The 27,817-nt window shown below is 43.0% G+C and overlaps 1 protein-coding gene across 1 annotated transcript; it reads right to left on the bottom strand.

Moving 5' to 3' along the window:
- Positions 1–3,060: 3,060 nt before the first annotated feature.
- c2h5orf22 (chromosome 2 C5orf22 homolog) lies at positions 3,061–27,737 on the bottom strand. Its single transcript, XM_055658370.1, is given in 10 exon segments — positions 3,061–3,265; positions 5,163–5,302; positions 6,524–6,590; positions 9,275–9,396; positions 12,258–12,323; positions 18,349–18,835; positions 19,361–19,461; positions 19,463–19,511; positions 22,226–22,371; positions 27,346–27,737. Coding segments are annotated over 10 exon segments (1,374 nt in total). The 5' UTR covers positions 27,430–27,737; the 3' UTR covers positions 3,061–3,153.
- Positions 27,738–27,817: the final 80 nt, after the last annotated feature.

Here is a 27,817-nt window from a genome sequence, read left to right as displayed (position 1 = left end):
GAGATGTCACATTTAATTTCCTCATCTCAATCTTTAATATATATTGTAAATAACTGCGGTCCCAGCACCGAGCCCTGCGGCACCCCACTAGTCACTGCCTGTTATTCTGAAAAGGACCCGTTAATTTTTCCTCTATGCTTCCTGTCTGCCAACCAGTTCTCTATCCATGTCAATACCCTCCCCCCAATATCATGTGCTCTAATTTTGCACACTAATCTCATGTGGGACCTTGACAAAGGCTTCTCGAAAGTCCAGATACACCACATCCACTGGCTCCCTTATCCATTCTACTTGTTACATCCTCAAAAAATTCCAGAAGTTTAGTCAAGCATGATCTGACTAAAAATTCTACAGTACATAGTTACTATTTGTTTTAACGTTTAACTTGTGTGTGTGTGTGTGTGTGTGTGTGTGTGTGTGTGTGTGTGTGTGTGTGTGTGTGTGTTACCATAAACCCCGCCCCCCAAATTCCAGCGAGCTGCTGCCGACAGCTTTGGTGCATTCCAGCGACGCTCGCTCACGCAGCATTTCTACAACATTCTGAGCTCTACCGAGGTTGACGCACGCTTGCATTTCGAGAACATTCTTTGAATCCTTCACCAACGGTCATTCTGACTTTGTTTGTGACGAACAAGGTCCTAAATTCCATATCTCTGAAGATAACAATCTGATTGAATTTCATTGTTTTGTTTTAACTTCGAAACCGTTGAGTTTTGTTGTTCACCTAAGTGCACTAATTCTTAAAGATACCAGTTACTTTTAAAGAGAGCTCTTTTTACATTTTCAGCTGTTTGTTTTTGTGTAAGACTTAATTAACTGTCTAATTCTTAAAGATAACAGTTCATTTCAAAGGCTTAAAGGCCTGTCCCACGAGCATGCGACTCCATGCGGCAAGCGTGACCTAACGTGGTCGCTTGAGCCGTACGGCCGCGCGGGGCCGGTCCCACTTCGATCGCCGGAGCCGTATGGAGTTGTGTGGAGCTGGTCCCGACATCGCGCGGGGCTCCGAAAAACTGTCTGTTCAAAAATTCCGCGCGGCAACGACCTGCCGGTCCGCAGCCGCATTGAGGCCGTACGCATCGCCTCGACTGGCACACGCAGCGTCTCGATGCCGACGTCACGCGCGAACTTCCCATGGACTTCGCTCGAACTTCACGTCACTCACTCGACCACTGCGCGGGCCCCGCATCCGGTTTGGTCGCGCTCGCTGCATGCTCGTGGGACAGGCCCTTTAGCTTTTTAGATAAGCATCTGATTGAATTTCATTGTTAATTTCATTTTTTTTCATTGAATTGAATCTCACTTAACTGCACTAATTCTTAAAGATAACATTTAATTTCAAAGACAGAGGTTTTTTAAAATAAATTTGCTCTCTCTTCATTGACAGCTTAAATTAAAAATCATATACTCACGTTTGCAGCATTATTTCCTTCCTTTTTTTACCCACTTCATTTTTGTGTACACACACACCACACACACACACACACACACACCTCTGTCTGCCCCCGGAGCTCACCTTCCCCCTGTGTGGTGAAAGATGTTCGGAAGTCGGTCTGAGAGTCTCGTAGTGTGTCTGGTTTACCAGGGACCAAGACTTCCCCACCAAACTCCGTCGACGTTTTCCCGTCGTCACAGAATCCCCTGTCCGCACCTGTGTGGCACTGCAAAACGGAGTCACCCCACCTCACTATGGTGCTCCCGTGCCTGACTTCAGGTCACCGCAGTTGCCCCAGAGCCAGGATTCGAGTGATCAAGAAACTAAATCCCTGCCCCCTGCACCAACTCCTCAGCCACACATTCAGATCGCCTATCTCCCTGTTCCTACCCTCACTAGCCCTCTGGAAACAACCCAGAGATAACCACCCTGGAGGTCTTGTTTTTCTGCCTCTTACCAAGTTCTCTATACTCCGTTGCAGAATCTCCTGCCCTCTTCTTACCCCCTTCATTTTTGTCCACTACACACACACACCTCACACACACACACGGAACACATGACACACACACACACACACACACACACACACACATAGGACAGCACACACACACACCTGATGGACCACACAGGTCATCACACACACACACACCAACTACCCCCGGCTGCTCCCTTCCCCCTCGAAGATGTTCGGAAGTCGGTCTGAGACGTCTTGGACTCTGGTGTCAGGGGCAGAGCACACCAGCGTGTCTCCCTAGTCACAGAATCTCCTGCAACAAACACAACGGCAATAACATATGGCTCTCCATGATTGCAATCTCGCTTGAATATAGCCATATTCAATTCACAGCACCTGTCGCCAAACTGGCCAGAGTCTTTTGCCCTACAGCTCCCAAGTGGGTGAACCTGTTTTTATCCTTGAGTCTCCTGCCCTGCCTGCACTCCTTTCTGTCTCTAATCACACTCCATTCTGTTCTCTTCGGAATGATGACCTGACTCCAGGTCTATTTTTAAATGTCGTCTTCCCTGAACCGCAACCTGCCGCTGCACCACTTCCATTCGGAGGAGCTCATTCTGGAAACAGTTCCCACTCTCGTGGTCAGAGAACCAGTGGTCCCCCTCCCATGTTAACAAACCTGCAATAACATTTGTCCCTCATAATGTTTAAATATTTGAATTAAATTAAACACTCAACCCATTAAACATAGTCTCCTTGCCGAAGACTCCCACTTTGCCTCAACAAGACCACTCCGCTCCACCTGAACTTAATTCTATCTAATTAAGTCAACTATCCATACAACTAATTAGGATGTCTCAGCCAATTCACTCACTTGCTGGTCTGGCTGCTGCTCCACTGCGACCTTCAAGTTAATTGCCTCGGGCTGTCTCTTGGTGCTCTTTTTAAAGCACCCGAAGTTTACTGACCCAGGAGAAAGACTTCCTTCAGCCAATCCACCCACTCACTGGTCTGGCTGCTGCTCCTCTGAGACCAGCATTTTGAATCTATCTTCGATGTAAATCAGCATCTGCAGTTCCTTCCTACACATCTAAAACCATCTGTCAAGTGGATTTCCTTATTAATTCCATAGTTGGAAAAAAGAAAGAACTAGAAAAGCATCACATCAGTAATGGTTGTTAAATTAGAATTTATTCCTTAAATACTATTCTGCTCCATCAGTTTAACAGGAATCTGGCTCTGTTCATTCTGGACAGAGTCACAGTCAATACTCCAGGTGGACATCTAAAGAGCCATAGATAGAGCGCAACTCCTTCAACATCCTCTCTTGTATGAAGTCCACCTGCTCCGATGGACAGTATTCATCCAAGCTGGACCTGAAACAGCAGCAATGCATGTGTTAGGTCACTCTTGAAACAAGCATTTGCAAATGTATTGAAGACAGGCTGTGAGGGAATTGACTCATTGACCTTACTATAAATTATCACCTCTAATTTGCACTTGGGGTAACTATCATCTGAAACATTTGAATAAATACAGATTTTTTTAAAATTTTTTTTTTTTAAAGGGGACTGCTAGAAACACTGACGGCAGAGAAAAGAGGCGTTACGGTGGCACAGAGGTAGAGTTGCTGCCTTACAGTGTCAGAGACCCGGGTTCGATCCTGATCACGGGTGCTGTCTATACGGAGTTTGTATGTTCTCCCTGTGACCTGCGTGGGTTTTCTCCGGGAAGCGGAATGTGGTTTCCTCCAACATTCCAAAGACTAATTGGCTAATTGACTTGGTGTAAAAATGTAAATTGTCGATAGTGTGTGTATGATAGTGTTAGAGTGCGTGGAATCGCTGGTTGGCGCGGACTCGATAGGCCGATGGCCCTGTTTCCGCGCTGTATCTCAAAACTAAATTAAACAGATCTTGCCTAACAGATTTTTGCCTTGTTGACACAAGAAGCTGCAGAAGCCGAGGTCCAGAGCAACAAAAGGGACTAAACAAACTGGTGGAGGAACTCAGTGGGTCAGGCAGCATCTCAGGGTGATACTGTGGAGGGGAGGGAGCAGTTTAAAGAGGCGAGTAGGAATAGTGAGTCAGTGACTGGCAAGTAATAGGTGGAACCAGCTGATGAGGGAAGAGATGGACAGTTGGAGCCAGGTGGGGTGGGGGGGTCAGGAGGGTTTCAAAGTGATAAGTGGGTCTTAGAGTTATGCAGTACGGAAGCAGGCCCTTCGGCCCAATTTGTCAATGCCATGCAATACGTCTCTCTCAGCTATCCCTCTCAACCTTTTCTATTCATGCACCTGCCGAAAATATCTATTAAGCATTAATGCAAGAAAATTGAATCCAAAAAATAATTGTACCTGCCTCTCTACAGCTTCCTCTAAGTTTAGGTTTTGGAGATACAGCGCGGAAACAGGCCCTTCGGCCCACCGAGTCCGCACCGCCCAGCGATCCCCGCACATTAACACTATCCTTCAGACACTGGGGACAATTTACACATCCACCAAGCCAATTAACCTACATACCTGTACGTTTTTGGAGTGTGGGAGGAAACCGAAAATCCCGGAGAAAACCCACGCAGGTCACGAGGAGAAAGTACAAACTCCATACAGGCAGCACCCATCATCGGGATCGGACAAGGTCTTCGGTGCTTCAGGCGCTGTAAGGCAGTAACTCTACCACTGTGCCACCGTGCCGCTCCTCTGGCAGTTCAATTCATATGCTCACCACCTTCTGTGTAAAAAAGGTTATAGGTCTGGAATCTGAGAAGTAAGGAGGGAAAGAAATGGAACAAGATAAAGGAGGGGTGATGGAACCATTTGGGGGAGGGGATACGAGAGTTAGCGGGGATAGTGTGGTGGATAGCCAGATGGAATCAGATGAGGGCTGGGGGTGAATCAAAAGGGACACTGTGAGTGTGGGTTACCTGAATTTGGAAAATTCAATACTCATATTATTGGATTGTAAGAAGTGGCATGGTGGGGTGGTGGTAGAATTGCTGTAACCGTGTGGGTTTTCTCCGGCTGCTCTGGTTTCCTACCACAATCCAAAAACGTGCAGGTTTGTAGGTTAATTGGCTTTGGTAAAATAGTAAATTGTCCCTATTGTGTGTAGTGCTGGTGTACAGGGATCTCTGGTCGATGCGGACGTGCTGGGCCAAAGGGTCCGTTTCCACGCCGTATATCTAAAGTGAAAGTACATTAAAGAGCCAAAATCATTGGATAATGCCCATTGTTTCAAAACCCTTTGCAGCTCTGCATTGAAATAACTTTCATACCGTGCTATTGTTATGAGAGTCGGCTTGGGTAGAGCTTTCAACAGCCGTTTCACAGATGACATGTGGTTATCAATCTCTTCCTCTGTGCTGATGTGGTGCGGCAGCTCGGAATAATCACAAGTCAGACCAGCTTGGTGAACCTGAAACCAAGAAGCAATCAACACGTCAACACTAGTTGAAGCAATGAGGCAGCTTCAACTACCTGCAACAGGCATGAGTATCAATTTGCAGTTGATCTATAAACATAACATCTCGCTCCCAGGAACCATTCAGGGAAGTTGCTGTATCAATGATGCCTGACCCTCCACAGTAGTTTGTTTATCATTTAAGATTACAGCAGCTGCAGTCCCTTGCATTTCACTTTTTCCCCTCACTTTGAAATGCCAACAACCAATGGCACAACTGATGAGAGCCAGCAAAAGGACCACATCAGAGGAATCATTTTACTTTACACCAGATGTTGTGATAAGGAATGCACTGGCTGAAAGGCCAATGGAGGAAGATTCAATTACTTTTAAAAGAGAATGCAAGAATATACAGTATTTACAGAACTATGTTGAAAGAACAGCGCTGTGAGATTAATGCCAATTCCATAAAGATCTAGCACAGGGACGGGAGGTTGAATAGTTTCCTTCTATTCAATAGATAGAAATCAATCAACTCGGTGCAGCAGTAGAGTTGCTGTTGTACAGCACCAGAGTCCCGGACATGATCCTCACTACCTGTGTTTGTAGTTTGTATTTTCACCTCGTGAGTTTTCCCCGAGAGCTCTGGTTTTCTCCCACAATTTAAAGACGTACAGGTTTGTAGTGTGTAGGATAGTGTTAGTGTATGGGGATCGCTGGTCGGCGTGGACTCAGGGGGCCAAAGGGCCTGTTTCCATTCTGTATGTCTAAACTAAAAAACTAGAGTGAATAATTGTGTAAAGAAGTTTCATGACTACTGATTCAGACAAAATGGATGATCACTCTACCCAAGACCTTTGCCCTCAAGGGAATAATTAATGCAAATGATATCTGGGTTAACTGGTCTTAAAACAAGCATTTAAAAAAAAATCATTAACTGGAAATAATGAGAGCCAGAATTCATTGTCTATGCCCAATTGCTTAACTGAAAGGCTTGCTAAGCCATTTAGAGCACAATTTAGTGTATTATATTTTGATGTGGTATGAAGGTAGGCAGGACTTGGCTGGGCCAAAGACAGCAGATTTCCTACCTCTGAGGATGCTTGTGAACCATATGATTTTGTTTCTAAATAACATCCAGTGTTCCCAGCATTTATTCTGGGTTTAATTTAATTAACCAAAGCTAAATTACCCAGTTAATGGGGTGGGATTGCAGATGGACACAACAGTACATACCATTTCATAGTCAGGTGTTCCCATCCTGTCCTTTAGGCTAAGCACAAGGTCACCAAGTTTTTTCATTCTACAAATAAATCCCAAATTCCAATGAGATAATGACTGAAACATGCAAGGATGATTTTTGGAAAAAATAAATCAAAATAATACAATATCCTGAGAAGCATGCACAAAATGTGCAGTTCACACAAATTGGAAAGGGAATGACACACTATTTTCTTAGATTTTTACCTTTAGAAACTGAATTCATGTAAAAAATGTTTTCTTCCCTAAAAAAGATTTCAATTTCATTGACAATGTAGTTCCAAAATGTAATCAAAATTTATTTTTTCTTTACTTTTTTTTCTCCAAAGTCTTCATATCATTTCCAAAGTGTGATGTCCAGATTTGGCATTAGTCCACAGTTCGGGCCAAAGCGGAATTTTATTTTTAATGTAATTTCCCAGTTTTTGTGCACTGTGCTTCTGCTTTTCGCTCAGGATCCCTTGTTCATTAAAAGTGGAGAGGAAAGGCTTAGCGGTATATGGACCAAATTAAGACAAATGGGACTAGCTTAGATGGGGCATCTTGGTCGGCATGGGAAGTTGGGCTGACAGGCCCATTTCAGTGCTGTATATCTTTATGATTCCCCAACTTAACAAGTTTTTTCCACCCTTAACGATGAATGCACAAGTGTCGTATCTTTTATGTTGTGGCACATTTTTAAATTGAGACACCCTTGGCAAAATTAGAATTATTAAATAAAAGAAAATACAAAGTTGTACTGTGCACTGTTTGACAGTGGTTCTAAATTAAGCATCCATTCCAAAGAACACACTTCAAAACGACTCCATTGTCTGTTAAGGGTCTGCAACCTCCTATGTTTCTATGAAAGGCATAACCAAATTCCAGAATTTTGACAATGATTTTGTGGTGACTCGACAGAGAGCAAGAAAATCATGAATTATTTGGGCAGTGTAGACATAGAGAGAATATTTCCATTTGGAGGAGATTCTAAAATTTGGGACTAAATATCCAGAGAGAAAATAAAGTGGTTACAAATGCAGCAAATGTGGCTGAGTGGATGGAACAAGGACAGATATCAGAAACACAAACTTCTGCACAAATCAGTTGCATCCAATGGGCCATTTCCCAAGGGGAAAACCTTCCTTTGTAAGTAGCGTCTTTCATAATTTCATAAGTTACAGGAGCAGAATCAGGCCATTCGGCCCATCAAGTCTACTCCACCAATCAATAATGGCTGATCTATCTATCCCTCTTAACCCCGTTCACCTGCTTTCTCCCCATTACTCCTGATACCCATTATATACTTTAGTGCAAGATAAAGTCAGATCTTTAAATTCACTTTCTGGATGTGCTAAAGCACTTGATAGCCAATAAGGTATTTCTGAAGTGTAATGATTGCTGGAGAAGATGAAGTAATTAATCTCCCCCGTTGTGCCATGTGTCTCTTACATTCATGGTTTTACCCCCAGCTGAATGATAACACCTTGGTCAAAACAGAGCACACTTGTATTGTACCCAAATGTCACCCTATTTGTTTGTACTTAAGTAAGTTCAAGTGAGTTTATTGTCATGTGTCCTTGTATAGGACAATGAAATTCTTGCTTTGCTTCAGCACACAGAACATAGTAGGCATTTACTACAAAACAGATAAGTGTGTCCATATACCATGATATAAATATACACACACATGAATAAATAAACTGATATCAAGTGCAAATAACAGAAAATGGGTTATTAATAATCAGAGTTTTGTCCGAGCCAGGTTTAATAGCCTGATGGCTGTGGGGAAGTAGCTATTCCTGAACCTGGTTGTTGCAGTCTTCAGGCTCCTGTACCTTCTACCTGAAGGTAGCAGGGAGATGAGTGTGTGGCCAGGATGGTGTGGGTCTTTGATGATACTGCCAGCCTTTTTGAGGCAGCGACTGCGATAAATCCCCTCGATGGAAGGAAGGTCAGAGCCGATGATGGACTGGGCAGTGTTTATTACTTTTTGTAGTCTTTTCCTTTCCAGGGTGCTCAAATTGCCGAACCAAGCCACATGCAACCGGTCAGCATAAGAGTGAAATTTGACCTCACAACCTAACTCAGAGTGTTCCTGTGTAATTCTAGGTTCCGTTCTTATGAGAAGGGAAGACTTAATCAATCTGAAGAAGGGTCCCGACCCGAAACATCATCTATCCATGTTCCCAGAGACGCTGCCTGACCGGCTGAGTTACTCCTGCACTTTGTGTCCTTCTGTGGCAACCAACATCTGCAGTTCGTTGTGTCTTCTTAATCAGTACACAATTATCCTCTGGTTCTTGGGTTCACCATGAGAAAGGCTGCTTTTCTAGACTTGGGATAGATACAAATTGCTGGAGTAATTCAGTGGGTGAGGTAGAATCTTTGGAGAAAAAGGGTGGGTGATGTTTTGATTCGGAATACTTCTTCAGACTCGACCCAATTCCGTTCCGCATTCCGAACCGTCACCATCCTTTCTCTCCAGAGATGCTGCCTGACCTACTGAATTACACCTGCACTTAGTGTCCATCTTTGGTATAAACTAGCATCTGCAGTTCCTCCGTACACATATTTGGATATGGGATTGGGCAGGGGGGGCAACACCACAAATCCCAGGAAGCAGAAGGTGAAAGGATTCATGGAAGACAATTGAAGAGCAGCAAGCAATAGGTCAAAATGTGATTAAACTAATTTTTAGAGAAACAACCATGGTTCATGGTACTGATTAGCATTTATTTCATTTACCCAGGGACTGCCGCCCACTTCTTTACGTTCTCTTCACTGTCATCATCACACAGATCTGCAAATGCAGCTTCCAAATCTTCCAATTGCCTTGTCCGGGCTTCCGTGCAATTGATTATGTCCTCCTGGGCATGATAAAGCATGGTATTATTTCAAAGTAGGATTGCTGACCTCAAATCATCTCATTCTTCACTGCTGAACAAACACACCTGAAAATCTGACACTGGTACTTTGCATAGAATGATCTGAAAGCAAATAGTTAAATCATGATAAACAAATTCCGGTGTAGTTTTCATGACGCGTTGTTTCAAAAGGAATGGTGACAAACACTTACAATCATTAGTCTAGCTTCCTCAATGCAGCATGCCTTATTTTTAATTGATCACAAGTCAAGTTGACTATTTGTCAAATGCTTAAGTATGGTGCGGTATAGGTACAATGAAAATCTTGCTTGAAGCAACATCACAGGCACATGTCTTTCTGCTGACTGGTTAGCACGTAACAAGTTTGTCACTGTACCTCGGTACACGTGACAAAAAAATGAACTCAAACTAAACTCACATTGACTTAGATAACACCCAGATCAGAGAGTGGTGGAATGGGATGCACCCACCACTCGTGTGCCTGTGCATTGGAGGCTATGAAGCAACCGGTCAGAATACTTTCTACAGTGCATCTGTAAATGTTTGTTGGAGTATTCCCAATCCTCTTAAACTTCTGAGTAAGTAGAAATGCTGCCATGTCTTCCTCATCATTATATCTAAGTGTTGGCCCCAAGTTAAGACAATTGAGATGTTAATAAATGGTTATAATTTTGTACAACACCAGCGCCAAAAATCAAAGTGGGATTGATAACATGATTATTTTTTAACTGAAGCAGATCTTTATTGTGAATACTGGATTATGGCTAAAACAAAGTACACTTTTTACACTGGAAGGGCTTAGCTTGGAAGAGTCCTATACCAGCTACTGGGAGCAGATGACGCTATAGGACAAACTGTGTCCCATAACTACAACCTATTGCAAAATGTTACATTTCCATTTGGGTGCAATGGTCATCACTACGTCATCATTTTTCACTTGCTTAAGTTTGTCTATCAAGAAAAAATGGTGGCATGACATAATGGGTTAATTTAAGTAGGTGATGGCGTTATTTTGCATTAGGTTCTTCTCAAATGTAAATGCAGAAATCTCTTGTGTCTCGTTTTATTTTGAGATCTCTCAAACTGTTTTTGATCTTAAAACTAATATCACACCTTGTTGTGATCTGTTAGGGGCTCAACTTACAACTGGCTGTTTGACACCGCAGACAAGTATCATTGAAGTGGATCACAATCTTGCTTTCAACCCCTTCAATAATACACCACCAGCATTCTCCACAGAGCCCCCAATCCAAGGGCAACTTGATGAGCTGGTGCTGTGCATTTTGTGAAGCAAATCATACTTGATCAAATGCTGCCTCAATGTCAATGCCAGTCTTTATCACCACACTTTGTGTCAAGGGTGCTTACACATCAGTGAAGTTAAGTACAAGGTTCCTTCAGTCCAAACTATCTCTTTAATATCTCCCAAACTACACAGAATAATAAAACATGTATATAATTGATTTGGGATCAGCTCATTAAATAACACGTCAATTCCAGGGTTAGACTATTAATGCATTTTCACATTCCATTAGAAAACAACTCTGAATAAACGGTAGGTTTGGATTTAAATTGATTCATACACAGCATCTTTTTAAACTCTCAGCATACATATGAGCACACAGGCTAAAAGCACAAGATAGTGGGAAGTCTAACATGGGCGGGCCCTAAATGGTGAATGGTAGGGCACTGGGAAGTGTTGTACAGTAGAGGGATCTAGGAATGCAGGTACATAACATAGTTCCTTGAAGGTGGAGTCACGGGTCAATGGGGTGGTCAAAAAGTATTTTGGCACATTGGCTTTCGCCAGTCAGAGTATGGAATATAGAAATTGGGAGATGATGCTGCAGTTATAAGAGACATGGGTGAGGCCACATTAGAGTATTATGTTCAGTTCTGGGTACAGAGAAAATTTATGAGGATGCTGCCAGGACTCGACAGTCTGAGCTATAGGGAGAGGTTGAGCAGGCTGGAACTCTATTCCTTGGAGTGCAGGAGGATGAGGGGTAATCTTATAGAGGTGTATACAATCATGAAAGGAATAGATCGGTTAGACACAGAGTTTGTGGCCCAGAGTGAGGGAATCAAGAACCAGAGGGCATAGGTTGAAGGTGAAGGGGAAAGGTTTTATAGGAATCTGAGGGGTAACTTTTTCACCAAGCGGGTGGTGGGTGTATGGAACGAGCTGCTGGAGGAGGTAGTTGCGGCAGGGACTATTGTAACGTTTAAGAAGCAATTAGACAGGGACATGGATAAGACAGATTCGGAGGGATATGGGCGAACTGCAGGCAAGTTGGACGTGTAGATAGGACATGTTGAAGGGCCTGTTTCTACACTGTATGGCTCTATAGTGATCCACCTCATGTGTCAATATCAAGGATAAATCGCCATTCTTTTTTAAATATACTTCAATTTAAGAAAGTAGATGTCAAGCAGTTAATTGGAAATTTGAAGTGGTTACAAATATGAATTCCACTTCTCATTCAATAACATAAGTCTCACGCTGACTTTTGTCACAAAAATATCAGACTGGGCATTCTACATTTTGGAACAATGATTGGAAGTTCAAATCCCACCAAGGCATCTGGGAATGTGAATTCAAGTAATTAAAAAAGTAGCATTCGTAACAATGACCACGGATTGTTGAGGGAAAGAAATCTGTCGTTATTACCGATCGAGGCACAACAATTTGTTAACTCTGAAGTACCTTCTGAAATGGCCCATCACCACCACACAAATCAAGGGCAACTGGAAATGGAAGCACATGCTTTCCTAACTAGCAATGTCCACTTCCTGTGAAAACACGTAAAAACAGACAGGATCTAAATTTCATTGCCACATACCTCACTTGTCTCTTCACAGTCAGGTTTAGTAAAACTGTATAACTGCTTGAGAATTTCATATTCCTCCTGTTGAAAAAAACAAGATTATGGAATCACATGCAGACATGGATATACACTACCCTCCATAATGTTTGGGACAAAGACCCATCATTTATTTATTTGCCTCTGTACTCCACAATTTGAGATTAGTAATAGAAAAAAGCACATGTGGTTAAAGTGCACATTGTCAGATTTTATTAAAGTCCATTTTTATACATTTTGATTTCACCATGTAGAAATTACAGCTGTGTTTATACATAGTCCCCCCATTTCAGGGCACCATAATGTTTGGGACACATGGTTTCACGGATGTGTGTAATTGCTCAGGTGTGTTTAATTGCCTCCTTAATGCAGGTAGAAGAGAGCTCTCAGTGGCAATGAAAGTCAAAGAAGCCATTATGAGACTGAGAAACAAGAATAAAACTGTTAGAGACATCAGCCAAACCTTAGGCCTACCAAACCTTAGACTTACCAAAATCAACTGTTTGGAACATCATTAAGAAGAGAGAGAGCACTGGTGAGCTTAGTAATCGCAAATGCCAAGGAAGGCCAAGGAAGGCCAAGGAAGACCTCCACAGCTAATGACAGAAGAATTCTCTCTATAATAAAGAAAAATCCACAAACACCTGTCCGACAGATCAGAAACACTCTTCAGGAGTCAGGTGTGGATTTGTCAATGACCACTGTCCGTAGAAGACCCCATGAACAGAAATACAGAGGCTACACTGCAAGATGCAAACCACTAGTTAGCTGCAAAAATAGGATGGGCAGGTTACAGTTTGCCAAGAAGTACTTAATAGAGCAACCATAGTCCTGGAAAAAGGTTGTGGACAGATGAGACAAAGATTAACTTGCATGAGAGTGACAAGAGCAAAGTATGTAGGAGAGAATTAACTGCCCAAGTTCCAAAGCATGCCACATCATCTGTGAAACACGGTGGTGGGGGTGTTATGGCCTGGGCTTGTATGGTTGCTGAAGGTACCGGCTCACTTATCTTCATTGATGATACAACTGCTGATGGTAGTAGCATTTTGAATTCTGAAGTGATTGGACACATCCTATCTGCTCAAGTTCAGACAAATGCCACAAAACTCATGGTTCAGCGGTTCATTCTACAGCAAGACAATGAACCCAAACCTAAAGCAACAAAGGAGTTTTCCAAAGCTAAAAAATGGTCAATTCTCGAGTGGCCAAGTCAGTCACCCGATCTGAACCCCAATGAGCAAGCCTTTAAAATGCTGAAGAGAAAACTGAATGGGACTAGCCCCCAAACCAAGCATATGCAAAAGATGGCTGAAGTACAGGCCTGGTAGAGCATCACCAGAAAGGACATCCAGCAACTGGTGATATCCATGAATCGCAGAATTCAAGCCGTCATTGCATGCAAAGGATATGCAACAAAATATTAAACATGACTACTTTCAATTACATAACATTGCTGTATCCCAAACATTATGGTGCCCTGCAATGGAGGGGGGGGGGGGGGACCATCAAGCACCCTATCACACTAATCATCGTCATAGGTTTGTACAGTGTGGAAGCAGGCCCTTTGACCCAACTTGCCTACACCAAACAAAATGTCGCACCTGCCTGCGCTTGGCCCATATCCCTCCAAACCAGTCCTATCCATGTACCTATCTAAATGTTTCTTAAACATTGCAATAGTACCAGCCTCAACTACCTCCTCTGGCCACTTGTTCCATACACCCTCTACCCTTTGTGTGGAAAAGATACCCCTCGGGTTCCTATTATATCTTTCCCCCTTCACCTTAAACCCAAGTCCTCTAGTTCTTGATTTCCCTACTGTAGGCAAGAGACTCTGTGCATGTACCCGATCTATTCCGTTCATCATACATTAATTCCATTTCTTGCTCTGTTGATGGTCATTTGAAATGATGTAATATGTCCAAAGGAGTCAGCCAAGTCCCATTGGAGCCTCAATGCTGAGCACGGTACCTGGGAGAGGACACTAATATTGATTCACCTGTAGATTGATGATTTTATGGAGAGAGTATTGGTGCTATCTCTCTCATGTTCATGGTGCTCTCTGTGGGTAACCCATGATTCAAAATTGGTACAAGAAGATTAAAAATGTTACAGTCACTGCAGCTGCATTGACAATTAGCATTTTTCAAAGTTAAAGGTCTTTCCCCACAAAATTACTTTATTTAGACGTTGCAAGACTGTGCTGACTTGCTGATGGCAGCGGTCAATTTAATCTCGAAGGTTTGTCTTCACTTTAGGCCATGGGTCATGAGAAATGGAAAGTGGAGTATGTTTTCTAGGGATTCATCTTATTTTTTATTGTCCCAGGAGTAGATGCTTTTCTACAATGAGAGAGTTGGGAGAGCAACTTTATTTTGCAGACATTAAGCTCATCCTAGAATGCTTCAGTGAATAATTCATAACCTTTTGGAGCTTGGCTACTCAATGTGCATGTATGCAAGTGTTGATATTTTATTTAATATTTGGACACTGCAGCTCAATAGTTGAAATTGGGGTGACCACACTTCCAGTGTGGAGGGGGTGTCATTTGAATGTTTCCCATCTGTGCCATACATTAGTTCCATTCCACTGGCCATGTGGGATGCAACAGGGCAGATGTGATGGGCAGTGGAAAAGTTAATACATACAACCTCCAAGCATTTCAGAAAATAGATAATTAGCTTGGAAATAGCTTACTGGTCATTAAAGCTCGAAATAGCTTACTGGTCATTATAGTCCAAGCTTGCCCTGAACACCCAGCACACTAAACATAAAGATAGTTAGATTTAGCTCCAAGGGTTAACGGAATCAAGGGATATGGGGAAAAAAAGCAGGAACAGGATACTGATTTTGGATGATCAGCCATGACCATGATCATGACAAATCAAAATAGGACGTACATGGTAAATGGTAGCGAATTGAGGAATGCAGTAGAACAGAGGGATCTAGGAATAACTGTGCATAGTTCATTGAAGGTGGAATCTCATGTAGATAGGGTGGTAAAGAAAGCTTTTGGTGTGCTGACCTTTATAAATCAGAGCATTGAGTATAGAAGTTGGGATGCAATGTTAAAATAGTACTGGGCATTGGTGAGGCCAATTCTGGAATATGGTGTACAATTCTGGTACAAATTATAGGAAAGATGTCAACAAAATAGAGAGAGTACATAGGAGATTTACTAGAATGTTGCCTGGGTTTCAACACCTAAGTTTCAGAGAAAGTTTGAGCTTCCAGTGGAAATGCAGGCAGGTTCGATTTTATCATTTAAAAAAAATTGGATAGGTATATGGATGGGTTATGGTCTGAGTGCAGGTAGATGGGACTATGTGAGAGTAAGTGTTCAGCATGGACTAGAAGGGCCGAGATGGCCTGTTTCCGTGCTGTAACTGTTATATGGTTATATGAATGGCTCGAAGGGCCGAATGGCCTACTCCTGCACCTATTTTTCATGTTTCTAACTCGTGTCATTAACAGATATCAAATAAAATATCAATTTCTAAGTCTCCTTAGTCCCATGAAAACAATTTACCATCCTATATGTTCATACGAATAGTTCCAGGAATATTATACCTCAAAACTTCAGCAACTTAAAGAAAAGGTTGTTTATACATTGCTAATTGAGTCTACAGGACTTTTTGTAATTGTCATTTTGTTAACAAAACTTTATATTGTGTTCAGTATGATCCCAGCATTATGATAATAACCAGGAAATCAGTCGCAGAGATATTTATTGAGGGATAAATATGAGTAATGCGGATATTTCAGAGTCAAAATACAGTGCTGGAAGTGTGAAGATAGAATGGCACACTGGGAGAGTTCCGGAGAGTCAAACAAACCAGCAAAGAATATCTGTTTTCTTAACTAGTTGACTATATTTCCGTTTAAGAAGGAACTGCAGTTGCTGGAAAATCAAAGGTAGACAAAAGTGCTGGAGAAACTCAGTGGGTGCAGCAGCATCTACGGAACGAAGGAAATAGGCAACGTTTCGGGCCGAAAACCTTCTTCAGACTGATGTAGGGTGGGGGGGGTTGGGTGGGGGGTGCGGGAGAAGAAAGGAGAAAGGAGAAAGGAAGAGGAGGAGCCCGAGGTCTGAGGGAGAGCTGAGAAGAAGAGGAGCAAGAGCTACTGGAAATTTGGAAATATTTCTGTTTGCTCCCTTTTAAAATCAGTACTGATCTTAATATAATACTTGAAGACACAAAATGCTGCAGTAACTCAGCAGGCCAGGCAGCATCTCTGAAGGGAAGGAATGGGTGACGTTTCGGGTCGAGACACTTCTTCAGACCAATACTTTTTCTCTAGAGATGCTTCCTGTCCCGCTGAGTTACACCAGCATTTTGTGTTTATCTTTGGTTTAAACCAGCATCTGCAGTTCCTTCCAAAGCATTTAAACAAAATAAGCAGGTACAGGTTAGGCCACAAAACTACTTCAGCTTGCTCAGCCATTCAACAAGATCTCATTTACATTGACTCCATTTTCCTCACCCAATTTCCATATCCCTCCATTCCCAATCAACCACAGTCTTGAAACTATTCAACTGAAGACCCATAACAATGGGATAAAGAATTCCAAAGGGGCACAATTCTCAGGTTGAAACAATTCCTCTCAAGTTGAATTCCAAATGCATGATCTCCTATCCTGTTGCATTGCCAAGGTAAAAAGCTCTTAACATCCACCCTGTCAAACACCTACCACCTGCAGTACACTCCCTCCAATGTGCGACCCAATGCAGGTCCACCTCCTCCTCCTGTCAAGCTAGAATGGGTACAGAGAAGATTTACAAGGATGTTGCCAGGACTAGAGGGTCTGCGCTGGAGGGAGAGGTTGAGTGGGCTGGGACTCTTTTCCTTGGAGCGCAGGATGATGAGGGGTGATCTTAGAAGTGTATAAAATCCTGAGAGGAATAGATTGGGTATATGCACAGAGTTTCTTACCCAGAATAGGGGAATCAGGACCAGAGGACATAGGTTTAAGGCAAAGGGGAAAAGAAGGTAATTGAGGCCAGTTCATTGGCTATATTTAAGAGGGAGTTAGATGTGGCCCTTGTGGCTAAAGGGACCAGGGGGTATGGAGAGAAGGCAGGTACAGGATACCGAGTTGGATGATCAGCCATGATCATATTGAATGGCGTTGCATGCTCGAAGGGCCGAATGGCCTACTCTTGCACCTATTTTCTATGTTAATAGGAATCTGAGGAATAACTTTTTCCATGCCAAGGGTGGCGGGGTCATGAAACAACCTGCCAGAGGAGGTAGTTGAGACAAGGACTATCCCGACGTTTAAGAAACAGTTAAACAAGTACATGGATAGGACAGGTTTGGAGGTATATGGGCCAAATGCGGGCAGGTGGGATAGTGTAGCTGGGACATGTTGGCTGCTGTGGGCAAGTTGGGCCAAAGGGGCTGTTTCCACGCTGTATCACTCTGTGACTAAACCCACACAATACTGGAGGTGAACTCACGGCCAAGTTAGTTTAAAACCAGTGAATGCCTACCACTGTAAACAATTGTTTGGAAACAGCTCTGCCCAGGACAACAAAACAATTTGCAGAGCGTTATGGATGTGACCCAGTCTATCACACAGACCAGACACCCCACTGTTGACTCCATCTACGTTTCATGCTGCCTTGGAAAAGCAGCCATCATAATGAAATATTTTTTCTACTCTGGTCATTCCTTCTTTCCCCCCCTTCCATTGGGCAGAAGATACAGAAGCTTGAAAGTGCGCAGCACCTGACTCAGGAACACCTTAGTCCCTTATCTTATCAGGCTACTGAATGGTTCTGCCATAAGCTAGGGTACTGTTTGTTTCTCCTTTACCGCATTGCCTTTGGAACTATTGCGCTATAATGCTGAGAACTATGTTCTGCACTCTGTACCTTTCTATTTCCTCTACTTTTTGTATTTGGATTGATTGTATTCATGTATATTATCCGATTTGATTAGGTAGCATGCAAAACAAAGCTCTTCACTGTACTTGTGATAATATCAAAATAAACCTAAAGCTAAGGTTTTGCAACTTTTTCATTGAAGAATACCTAATTAAAGCTAGAAAAATGCAATGTACCTTGGTATACATTTCTTTAAAGGGATTTTTAACTGAAAAAAAATCCAAGTCAATATCTAGGATATAGGCATTCTGTTTTTCCAATACATGAAGCAGATCCTTCACCATTTCATCCTTCTGCTGCTGCTGCTGTTCAGTCACAGATGTCGGTGTTGCATTGCAGAGCTGGTCAGTTTCCGAAATGGCATCCTCCCTGGCGGCAGCTGGCCCCATCTCCACACAGTGATTGCCAAGTTGGTATTCACCCTTCTGACCATTCACTTTGGAGCTTGTGCCACAGTTTGCATCACACAAGTCTTTAAATGTTGCTTGATCCCGCTTTGTTCTTTTGGCAATGGATTCTCCAGTTTCTCCCAGACAGGCACATCTGTCTGGTTCTCTTGCTTCTACTTTGATGACCTGCAGACTCAATACCTTCTTGTTCTCCAGCAACTCCTCCGAGACATAGAGACCATCACTCAGGAAGTAGCTCTCTGTACTTGTAACCCTGACCAGGTAAAGAATTACTGTAAGAACCACGTTTAAAAAAACATTAAAAAAATGTGTAAATAACCTGACACGTGTATTCATAAGATGGAGTTCAATGTCACAAAGTTTTTTCTGCTAAATCAAATCGTTTAAAAATGGTTCCTTTTCAGTATGTTTTAAGGTTCAGTAGATATTTTAAATTTTGATAATTTGCTGAATTTATAGGAGGTATGACTTGTACATCATCATGGTTGCATTGTAGAAACGAAAGCAAAGATTTCCTTAAAATAATGGCTTCAATGATATAGTTGCTTTAACACAGGAGAGCGGGCAGAGGGAACCAAAAGTGACTGTACTAAGAGGAAATGCAGTTAAATTAAGTCATAATAATTGTTAATTAGTCAGTAGACTTCCCAATTGTACTCAATCTGCCAGTACAAAACAACCAAGTTTCCAACTATTCTCTGAACTCATCATTGTGACACTCTCCATCTTGTGACACGAGTCAAGATAGGATGATTTCTTAGTGTAATGACTGGAATACCTGATTGTTTTAGTTGAGGAATCTCTACCGACAATGAAGCTGTGTTTCCCATCGGTGATCTGTTCAGCCCAAGATGGATGAAGCCAAAACACATGCGAGAAAATGGCCGGCATAAACTACAGGCATGATCCAATTCTCAATACTCAGGCCTCTAGACGAAGAGAAGGGTGGGGAGAAAAGGAAGTTCCATTACTCATCCATGTTGTCAATCAGTAAAAAGCTGACATTAGCTTTGCAAGAGCAGGCCTATGTTCCTCTAAAACACCAATAGTTCTTCAGCAAGTTCCCAAGTGCTTCATACTTGTTGACATACTTTGAAGCAAAGTCAAAGGCCTTAATGGACACACTTTCCCAGTTGATCAGAATCAACCTGCCCACTGTGATCATTCAGGATAAAACGTGGTAAGCTAATTCCCAGAGTGTAGCTCCCTTTTAGTTTTCGAGGTACAGCAGAGAAACATGCTCTTTGGCCCACTGAGTCCACGCCGACCAACTATCCCTGCACACTATCTTACATACTAGGGCCAATTTACAATTTTTACCGAAGCAAATTGACCCATAAACCTGTATGACTTTAAAAAAACAAGTTTTTTAGGGATACAGCACGGGAACAGGCCCTTCAGCCCAATGGGTCCGCGCCGATCAGCGATTGCCGCACATTAACACCCACTAGGGACAATTTATTCATTTACCAAGCCAATTAACCAACAAACATGTAGGCCTTTGAAGTGTGGAAGGAACAGAGCACCTGGGGGAAAATCCACAGTCACGGGGAGAATGTACAAACTCTGTCCAGACAGTATCCATAGTCAGGATCAAACCCTGGTCTCTGGCGCTGTAAGACAGCAACTCTACCGCAGCACCACTATGCCAACCTAACTTGTCTGAGTTCTGTTTTGACACTCACAGGTCAATAGTGAATAATATCCCAAATAATTGAGGTATGTGCTCCAACATGCATGAGCCCACTGCAGCATGCTATATTGATTGCTTTATGCATAATATCAACTTTCAGCTCATAAGGACTAGACGTTGACTCTACTCCCTATGCCTACCTGCTGGGCATGACTTCTCGTTCCACATTTCGCAACTACATCGTTTGCCAATGTTCTCACTCTCTAACAATTCACTCATTGACCAGATAACCTTGCTTACAGCTTATTCCTATGGTCAAACTGACTTCACCATATCAGGTATGTCAAAGGGTCTTCATATCAGGGACAACAAAAGGTCTTCGATCTGAAACCTTAGTTTGGTTTCTCTTCCCACAGATGCGACCTGACTAACTGAGTTTTTCTCTTTTTTTATTTTACATTTCTTACATTAGCATTTTTCCTGATTTTCCCTTGTAATCTACATGGTTTCCCCCCCGACCCCCTCCACCCAGAAATAACACGTGATGTAGCCTTGAAGGATTAAAATAAAGATTATTATATTGATATGTAGGAAATAAATTTAGCATTGAACTGTGTTATTTCACAATTTTGAATGGGAATTACTTTAGATTTGAAGAAATTAAACTTTCTCCAAGTCCCAGTTAAAAGAAACATGCAATCACCAGCTGTGCAAGCCTACAGAAAAAAGATGAGAGAATAAAAGTTGCCTTGTTTAATTATTCAAGCACAACTAATTTATCCAAAATGTACAAATGCATTCCAATACTTCCACCTCAATCTACAACTGAATTATCATTCAAGTTTGAATGAGAGCCTCAAGCATGCTCACCTACCCACGACAATATTCACAAACACTAAATATTAAGAAATAGTCGTCAAGTCAAGTCAATTTTATTTCTATAGCACATTTAAAAACAACTCTCGTTGACCAAAGTGCTTTACATCAGTGCAGCTACTAACGTGCTACAAACAGTGGTACATAGATCATCAATACATACATAAATACACACATACAGCGCTCCCTCAGAGGACCTCAAGAAACGCTTGTGAGTAGAAATAAGTTTTAAGTCTAGACTTTAAAAAGTTGATGGAGGAAGCAGTTCTGATGGGATATTAGTGGCGGCGCCTAACGGCAGCGGCTCGACTACAGTCGTCTGTCTTTTTTTATGTTTGTCTTGTTAAATGTATGTCTTGAGTTAGTTTTTATTTTTATTTTTAGCTGTGTATATGTGGGGGGTGGTGGGGGGGGCTGTGGGGGAAACCGTTTAATCTCTTCCCTGTGCGGGGACCCTACTATTCCGTCGGGTCTAGGATGTCGTTGGGCCTAACATCGTGGAGCCGGCGACGACCTCCGGCCGGTACTAACCTGGGGCTCCAGTTGCAGAGCCTGTGGAACGGACATCGCGGAGCTGGCCAACTTCGGAGCGGGAAGAGCTGTGGTGGCGTGCGGCTGCGACCCGACTTTTGGAGTTCAGAGGCACCGGCCGCAGACCTGGTGGACGGGAACATCGGGAGCTCCAAGTCCCTGGAGGGAGATCGCTTTTCCGAGCTCCGCAACGGCGACGTCTCCCGCTGGAATCGCGGGTTTAAGGACATGGAGCCGGGGCCTAACATCGCCCCGCGTGGCTTAAACGGCCTCAGGACTTACCATCGCCCGTCGGGGGCTTTAACATCGGAGCCCCAGTTCGCCTCGACACTGCAGTAGGACTGCTGAACCACGGGAGAAGGAACAAAGGGAAGAGATAAAGACTTTGCCTTCCATCACAGTGAGGAGCTGTTGGAGACTCACTGTGATGGATGTTTATGTAAACTGTGTTAAGTGTGGGCCTTGGATTGTTTTGTAATGTAAAAAACTGTAGAAATGGGATGCTGTTCCATAGTCAAATAGAATTGTCTATTAAGAAATTATTTATTAATTAAGACTGCATAAGTTAGTTAAATCATTAAATGCAAAGTAATCGTGCATTACCCAAAGAGAAACTCTTTATCAAACACGCTGTCAGCTAGCATGTCAAGTGGGACGAGAAGATCTGGGTGAGAATCTAAGTGAACCAGGGCAATGTTTTCACTTGGCAAATGCTTTGAACCAATTGCTCGATAGATGTATGGCACCACCTGCAAAATATTAACACAAAGGGAGAAGACAATATTCAAATACAGTAATTGCTCAATTTATGAACATCCAATTGACATGTTTGTTATAACTCCATTGACTCTATGGGACATATTTTTGATTACCAAAGCTAAATTTCACAATGATAGGAAAAGATCCCTATACCCGTGTCTAAGGTCACATGAAATGAAAATCATCAGAATGCATTTTGTTCAGCCCCATATCCATGGACATGATCTTAGTTAACAAAACATCCTGCACCTATTTTCTATGTTTCTATGTTTCTTATCTAAATTGAGGAATGGCCACACTGCAGATTAGATCATATTCTACCCAAAATACATATCACACTGAAATAGCTTTCTTAAATTCCCTGAACTCACTTGCATTCTTAGGTTAAAAAAAAAAGTATATGAGATCATAATTCCTGATTAATAAATTACAAATGTTCTTGTTCTAAATGTTGAAACAAAATTTTTATACAAAACGAGATTAAGTGGGACCCGTTGGTTCCCAGTCACACAGGAGGCCTGGTCCCCCAACGCTACCCATTCCCCAACACAATATTCCACCACTCACCCGTTCCCCAACGCAACACTTTCCCCCAGCTCAATATAAAATTATAAAAAGACTGGACAAGCTAGATGCAAGAAAAATGTTCCCAATGTACCGCGAGTCCAGAACTAGGGGCCACGGTTTTATAATAAAGAGGAGGCCATTTAAGACTGACGTGAGGAAAAACGTTTTCACCCAGAGAGTTGTGAATTTGTGGAATTCCCTGCCACAGAGGGCAGTGGAGGCCAAATCACTGGATGGATTTAACAGAGAGTTAGATAGAGCTCTAGGGGCTAGTGGAATGAAGGGATATGGGGAGAAGGCAGGTGTAAAGAAGTCTCACCAACACATCGTGTCTTTACTAATAGTTTATTGATAGTTCACAAGCATTGCTGTTCTACCTCTGTCACCGGAGCTAGAGAGAGAGAACTATGGGTGGGGAGGTTGCAATTATACATCTAATAAGGGGAGTGGTTAGTAGTGGTGAGGTCACTATGTTAAAGGCACATGCACTAGTCATCTACAGCAGGCACGGGTTATTGATTGGGGACGATCAGCCATGATCACAATGAATGGCAGTGCTGACTCGAAGGGCCGAATGGCCTCCTCCTGCGCCTATTTTCTATGTTTCTAATATTCCACCACTCACACATAGCCCCTAACTGCGCAGGCGTGGCTTATTTCCCCTCATCCCCGAGCACTCCCAACCCCTCCACTTCATCTGTGGGAGAGGAGGAGGGGTAGGGGGGAGGGAAGTGGGGTGTGGGCAGGTGGGTTGTGGGGGTGGGTGGGAAGGAGGGGTGTGGTGTGGACGAGGAGGTGTAGGAGAGGGAGGAGTGGGTGGGTGTGTGGGGTGGGGGTGTGTGGGATGGAGGGGGAGTGTGGATGGGGGGGGGGGGTGGGGGGGGGGGGGGGGGGGGGGGGGGTGTGTATGTGGGCTGTTGTGGGGGGGTGGGGGGGGAAAGGATGTGGGGGTGGGGGGGGGAAGTTAGGGCTGGGCTTTTTGTGCCTGGGCTGGGCTGCTTGGGGCTAGTATGCTTCGGGCCCCTCCGAAAGTCCAGTTGGAAACCTCCACCGGCCACCCGCAGCTCCAGTAAAGACGAGATGGCGCAGGAAGGGGCGGGCTGTCCCGGGGAGTGACAGGGGAAGAGACCAATTCGCGCGGCTGGCAGGAAAAGAGGTCGATCTGCGCACGCACGTTTTTTAAGATTTTTAAACCTCGCTGACTTTTACGACATTCAACCGATCGGAATGAAACTTGGTGCAATCGCAGCGCAGGCGAACGGTGAATGAACTGGCGAAATATCGTAGCGCTATCGCAAACCGTTTTTGCGCAAATAGAAAGACCACCAAACTGGAAAATAACAAGATCAGAGTTTTAGTTATGTATATTTACAAGACTTACCGCCTCACTGCCCCTGCATCACACAATATTCTTCATAATCTGTTTTCAAAAAAATAAGCACCAAACTATGAAATTAGAGAATAAATTAATTCAGAATTAATCTGTTTGGGCCAATGACTCCTCTGAAACCCTTTCATCTGCTCTTTCCATATATCTGCAATGTTGCTTTTTCCAAGAACCTCTGGCATAATGCTTGAAACTAACTGCGAAGAGTTAACTCACATTATGAAGCTATATGACAAATTTGCCATGCAAATTCCATTTATCTCCAAAAGGAATCAATTATCAAGGTTTAGAATTATTTAAATACTAAGCAGACAGATGCTAGAATTCTGTCAATGCAAATAACTATTTTGGAAAACTTAAAAAATGTAGCCTTGGTGAAACATGGCTAACTCAATGCAAGACACTTTATGATCAGTGAAATATTTATGCCTCATCGCCTATTTTAATAGAGGAAACATGGCAGCAAATGATTATTATTTTTTAATGTCAATTGAAGAATTAACTAGGATGCTGGGATTAACTCCTCTGCTCCTCCATGCAGTAGTGTCAACAGATATGTTATATATCCGATAAGGCCAGTAGTACATTGGTGAAATAACTTGTTTGAAAGTTTACATTCAAAGTTTACAATACTTTTGAAAATTCAGCACTCCTGCATGAGTATCAGCCTTGAATTTTGTCCTCGAGTCATTGGAATTACTTCTGGAATGAACCTGCTACCTTTCTACTTCAGTGTGATAGTGCAAACTTGAGAGTGACCCCTGATATTTATTTGTAAATAGCAAGGTCCCACGAACAGCAAGATAAGTGCCAAATATGTTGGCTCTGGAGTGGGTCCAGAGGGGGCTTACACAACTGATCCCACGAAAGATTAGGTTAACCTATGATGAGCATTTGTGGGCACAGGGCCTGTACTTGCTGGAGTTTTGAAGAATGAGGGGGGATCTCATTGAAAAATACAGAATAGTGAAAGGCTTGGATAGAGTGGATGTGGAGAGGATGTTTCCACTACTGGGAGAGTCTAGGACTAGAGGTCATAGCCACAGAGTTAAAGGACATTATTTTAGTCAGATTTCTTTAATCTGTGGAATTCTCTGCTATAGAAGGCTGTGGAGGCCGTCAGTTGATACTTTTAAGACAGTTAGATAGATTCGTGATTAGTACAGGTGTAAGAGGTCATGGGGAGAAGGCAGGAGAATTGGGGTTAGGTAGGAGAGATAGATCAGCCATGGCTGAATGGCAGAGTTGACTTGATGGGCCAAATGGCTAACTATCACTTATGACTTATCACTTATGACCTTATGACTTGAACTTATTGATGCTAGAAGGAGAATAATGGTCTGAAGAAATCTGTAGTTTTCAGATCAGTGACGGGAATGTTTTTTGTTTGGCATTTTTACCAGAAAAGGTCAAAAATTGCACCAAGACAATTCGATACTTTACCATACAAACACAACTCTTTACTGGCTTTATCTTGCACAAACACCTACTCCCTATCATGTGAAGGCAGTTTATGGCAGGCAGTGACTAATGGGGTACCCCAAGGCTCAGTACTGGGACCCCAGCTATTTACAATATATATTAATGATCTGGATGAGGGAATTGAAGGCAATATCTCCAAGTTTGCAGATGACACTAAGCTGGGGGGCAGTGTTAGATGTGAGGAGGATGCTAGGAGACTGCAAGGTGACTTGGATAGGCTGGGTGAGTGGGCAAATGTTTGGCAGATGCAGTATAATGTGGATAAATGTGAGGTTATCCATTTTGGTGGCAAAAACGGGAAAGCAGACTATTATCTAAATGGTGGCCGATTGGCAAAGGGGGAGATGCAGCGAGACCTGGGTGTCATGGTACACCAGTCATTGAAGGTAGGCATGCAGGTGCAGCAGGCAGTAAAGAAAGCGAATGGCATGTTAGCTTTCATTGCAAAAGGATTTGAGTATAGGAGCAGGGAGGTTCTACTGCAGTTGTACAGGGTATTGGTGAGACCACACCTGGAGTATTGCGCACAGTTTTGGTCTACAAATCTGAGGAAGGACATTATTGCCATAGAGGGAGTGCAGAGACGGTTCACCAGACTGATTCCTGGGATGTCAGGACTGTCTTATGAAGAAAGACTGGATAGACTTGGTTTATACTCTCTAGAATTTAGGAGATTGAGAGGGATCTTATAGAAACTTACAAAATTCTTAAGGGGTTGGACAGGCTAGATGCAGGAAGATTGTTCCCGATGTTAGGGAAGTCCAGGACAAGGGGTCACAGCTTAAGGATAAGGGGGAAATCCTTTAAAAACCGAGATGAGAAGAACTTTTTTCACACAGAGAGTGGTGAATCTCTGGAACTCTCTGCCACAGAGGGTAGTTGAGGCCAGTTCATTGGCTATATTTAAGAGGGAGTTAGATGTGGCCCTTGTGGCTAAGGGGATCAGGGGGTATGAAGAGAAGGCAGGTACGGGATACTGAGTTGGATGATCAGCCATGATCAAATTGAATGGCGGTGCAGGCTCGAAGGGCCGAATGGCCTACTCCTGCACCTAATTTCTTTGTTTCTATGTTTCTATGAAGGGCTCATGTACACTGTGAAGGGCTCGATTGTAATCATCTATTGTCTTTCGCTGACTGGTTAGCATGCACCAAACGCTTTTCACTGTACCTTGGTACACGTGACAATAAACTAAATTAACTAACGCTAATCTCTGAATAATGTGAATATTCAGGCGGTAGAATTTCAGTGCGTTCCATTCACCCGGGTCAGCGTTCTGAATGGAATGCGAACGTTCCAAACAGAACATCAATACTCTTGCAACGTTCGATGGGGTTGCATTTCTCCGGAGACAGACACTAAACACTGGAGGATCCCAGTGGGACAGGCGGCATCTCTGGAGAGAAGGAATATGGTGATGTTTCGTGTCGAGACCCCTTTTTACACTGAGAGTCGGGAGAAAGGAAAACGAGAGATATAGACGGTGATATCGAGAGTTCCCTCGGTTCGAGTTCGAAGCAACGCTTACATCGTGATGGTCCTCCACTATCCACACGGGCAGCTCTTTGTAACAACGGAGGCAAGCGCTGGCTGTGGTAGTGCTGCTGCTCATAACTCTGAACGCCTGCTTGAGGATGGACGTGAAACACCGGGCCTGCTCCTTCTTTCTCCTCTTTTACACGCCTGTGTGTGCACATATATGGCTCCGGGGGTGCAAAGGTTGCGACGGACTCTTTTCTTTACCTCTGATTGGATAGGAACTAGTCCTGTCCCTTAAACTGCCCGTGGTGATACAAATACGTGGATTTCGTTTGTACAGTTTGTGCAATAGATTATATTAAATTAATTTTCTCGGAAACGAGACTTTGTTATATTTGGGAAATTTGTACTTAAAGAGCCGAGGAATATCTAATGTGATACATTTCTCTAAATTAAACCAAAATATTACAAATATATTGTTTTCCGTCCATATGTCAGAACAAATGAATATTTTTCACTTG

This window comes from Leucoraja erinacea, chromosome 2 (assembly GCF_028641065.1).
Source record: "Leucoraja erinacea ecotype New England chromosome 2, Leri_hhj_1, whole genome shotgun sequence".
Taxonomy (NCBI): domain Eukaryota; kingdom Metazoa; phylum Chordata; class Chondrichthyes; order Rajiformes; family Rajidae; genus Leucoraja; species Leucoraja erinaceus.
Note: the sequence above shows the minus strand (reverse complement) of the source record. Positions and strands in the feature narration are given on the sequence as shown.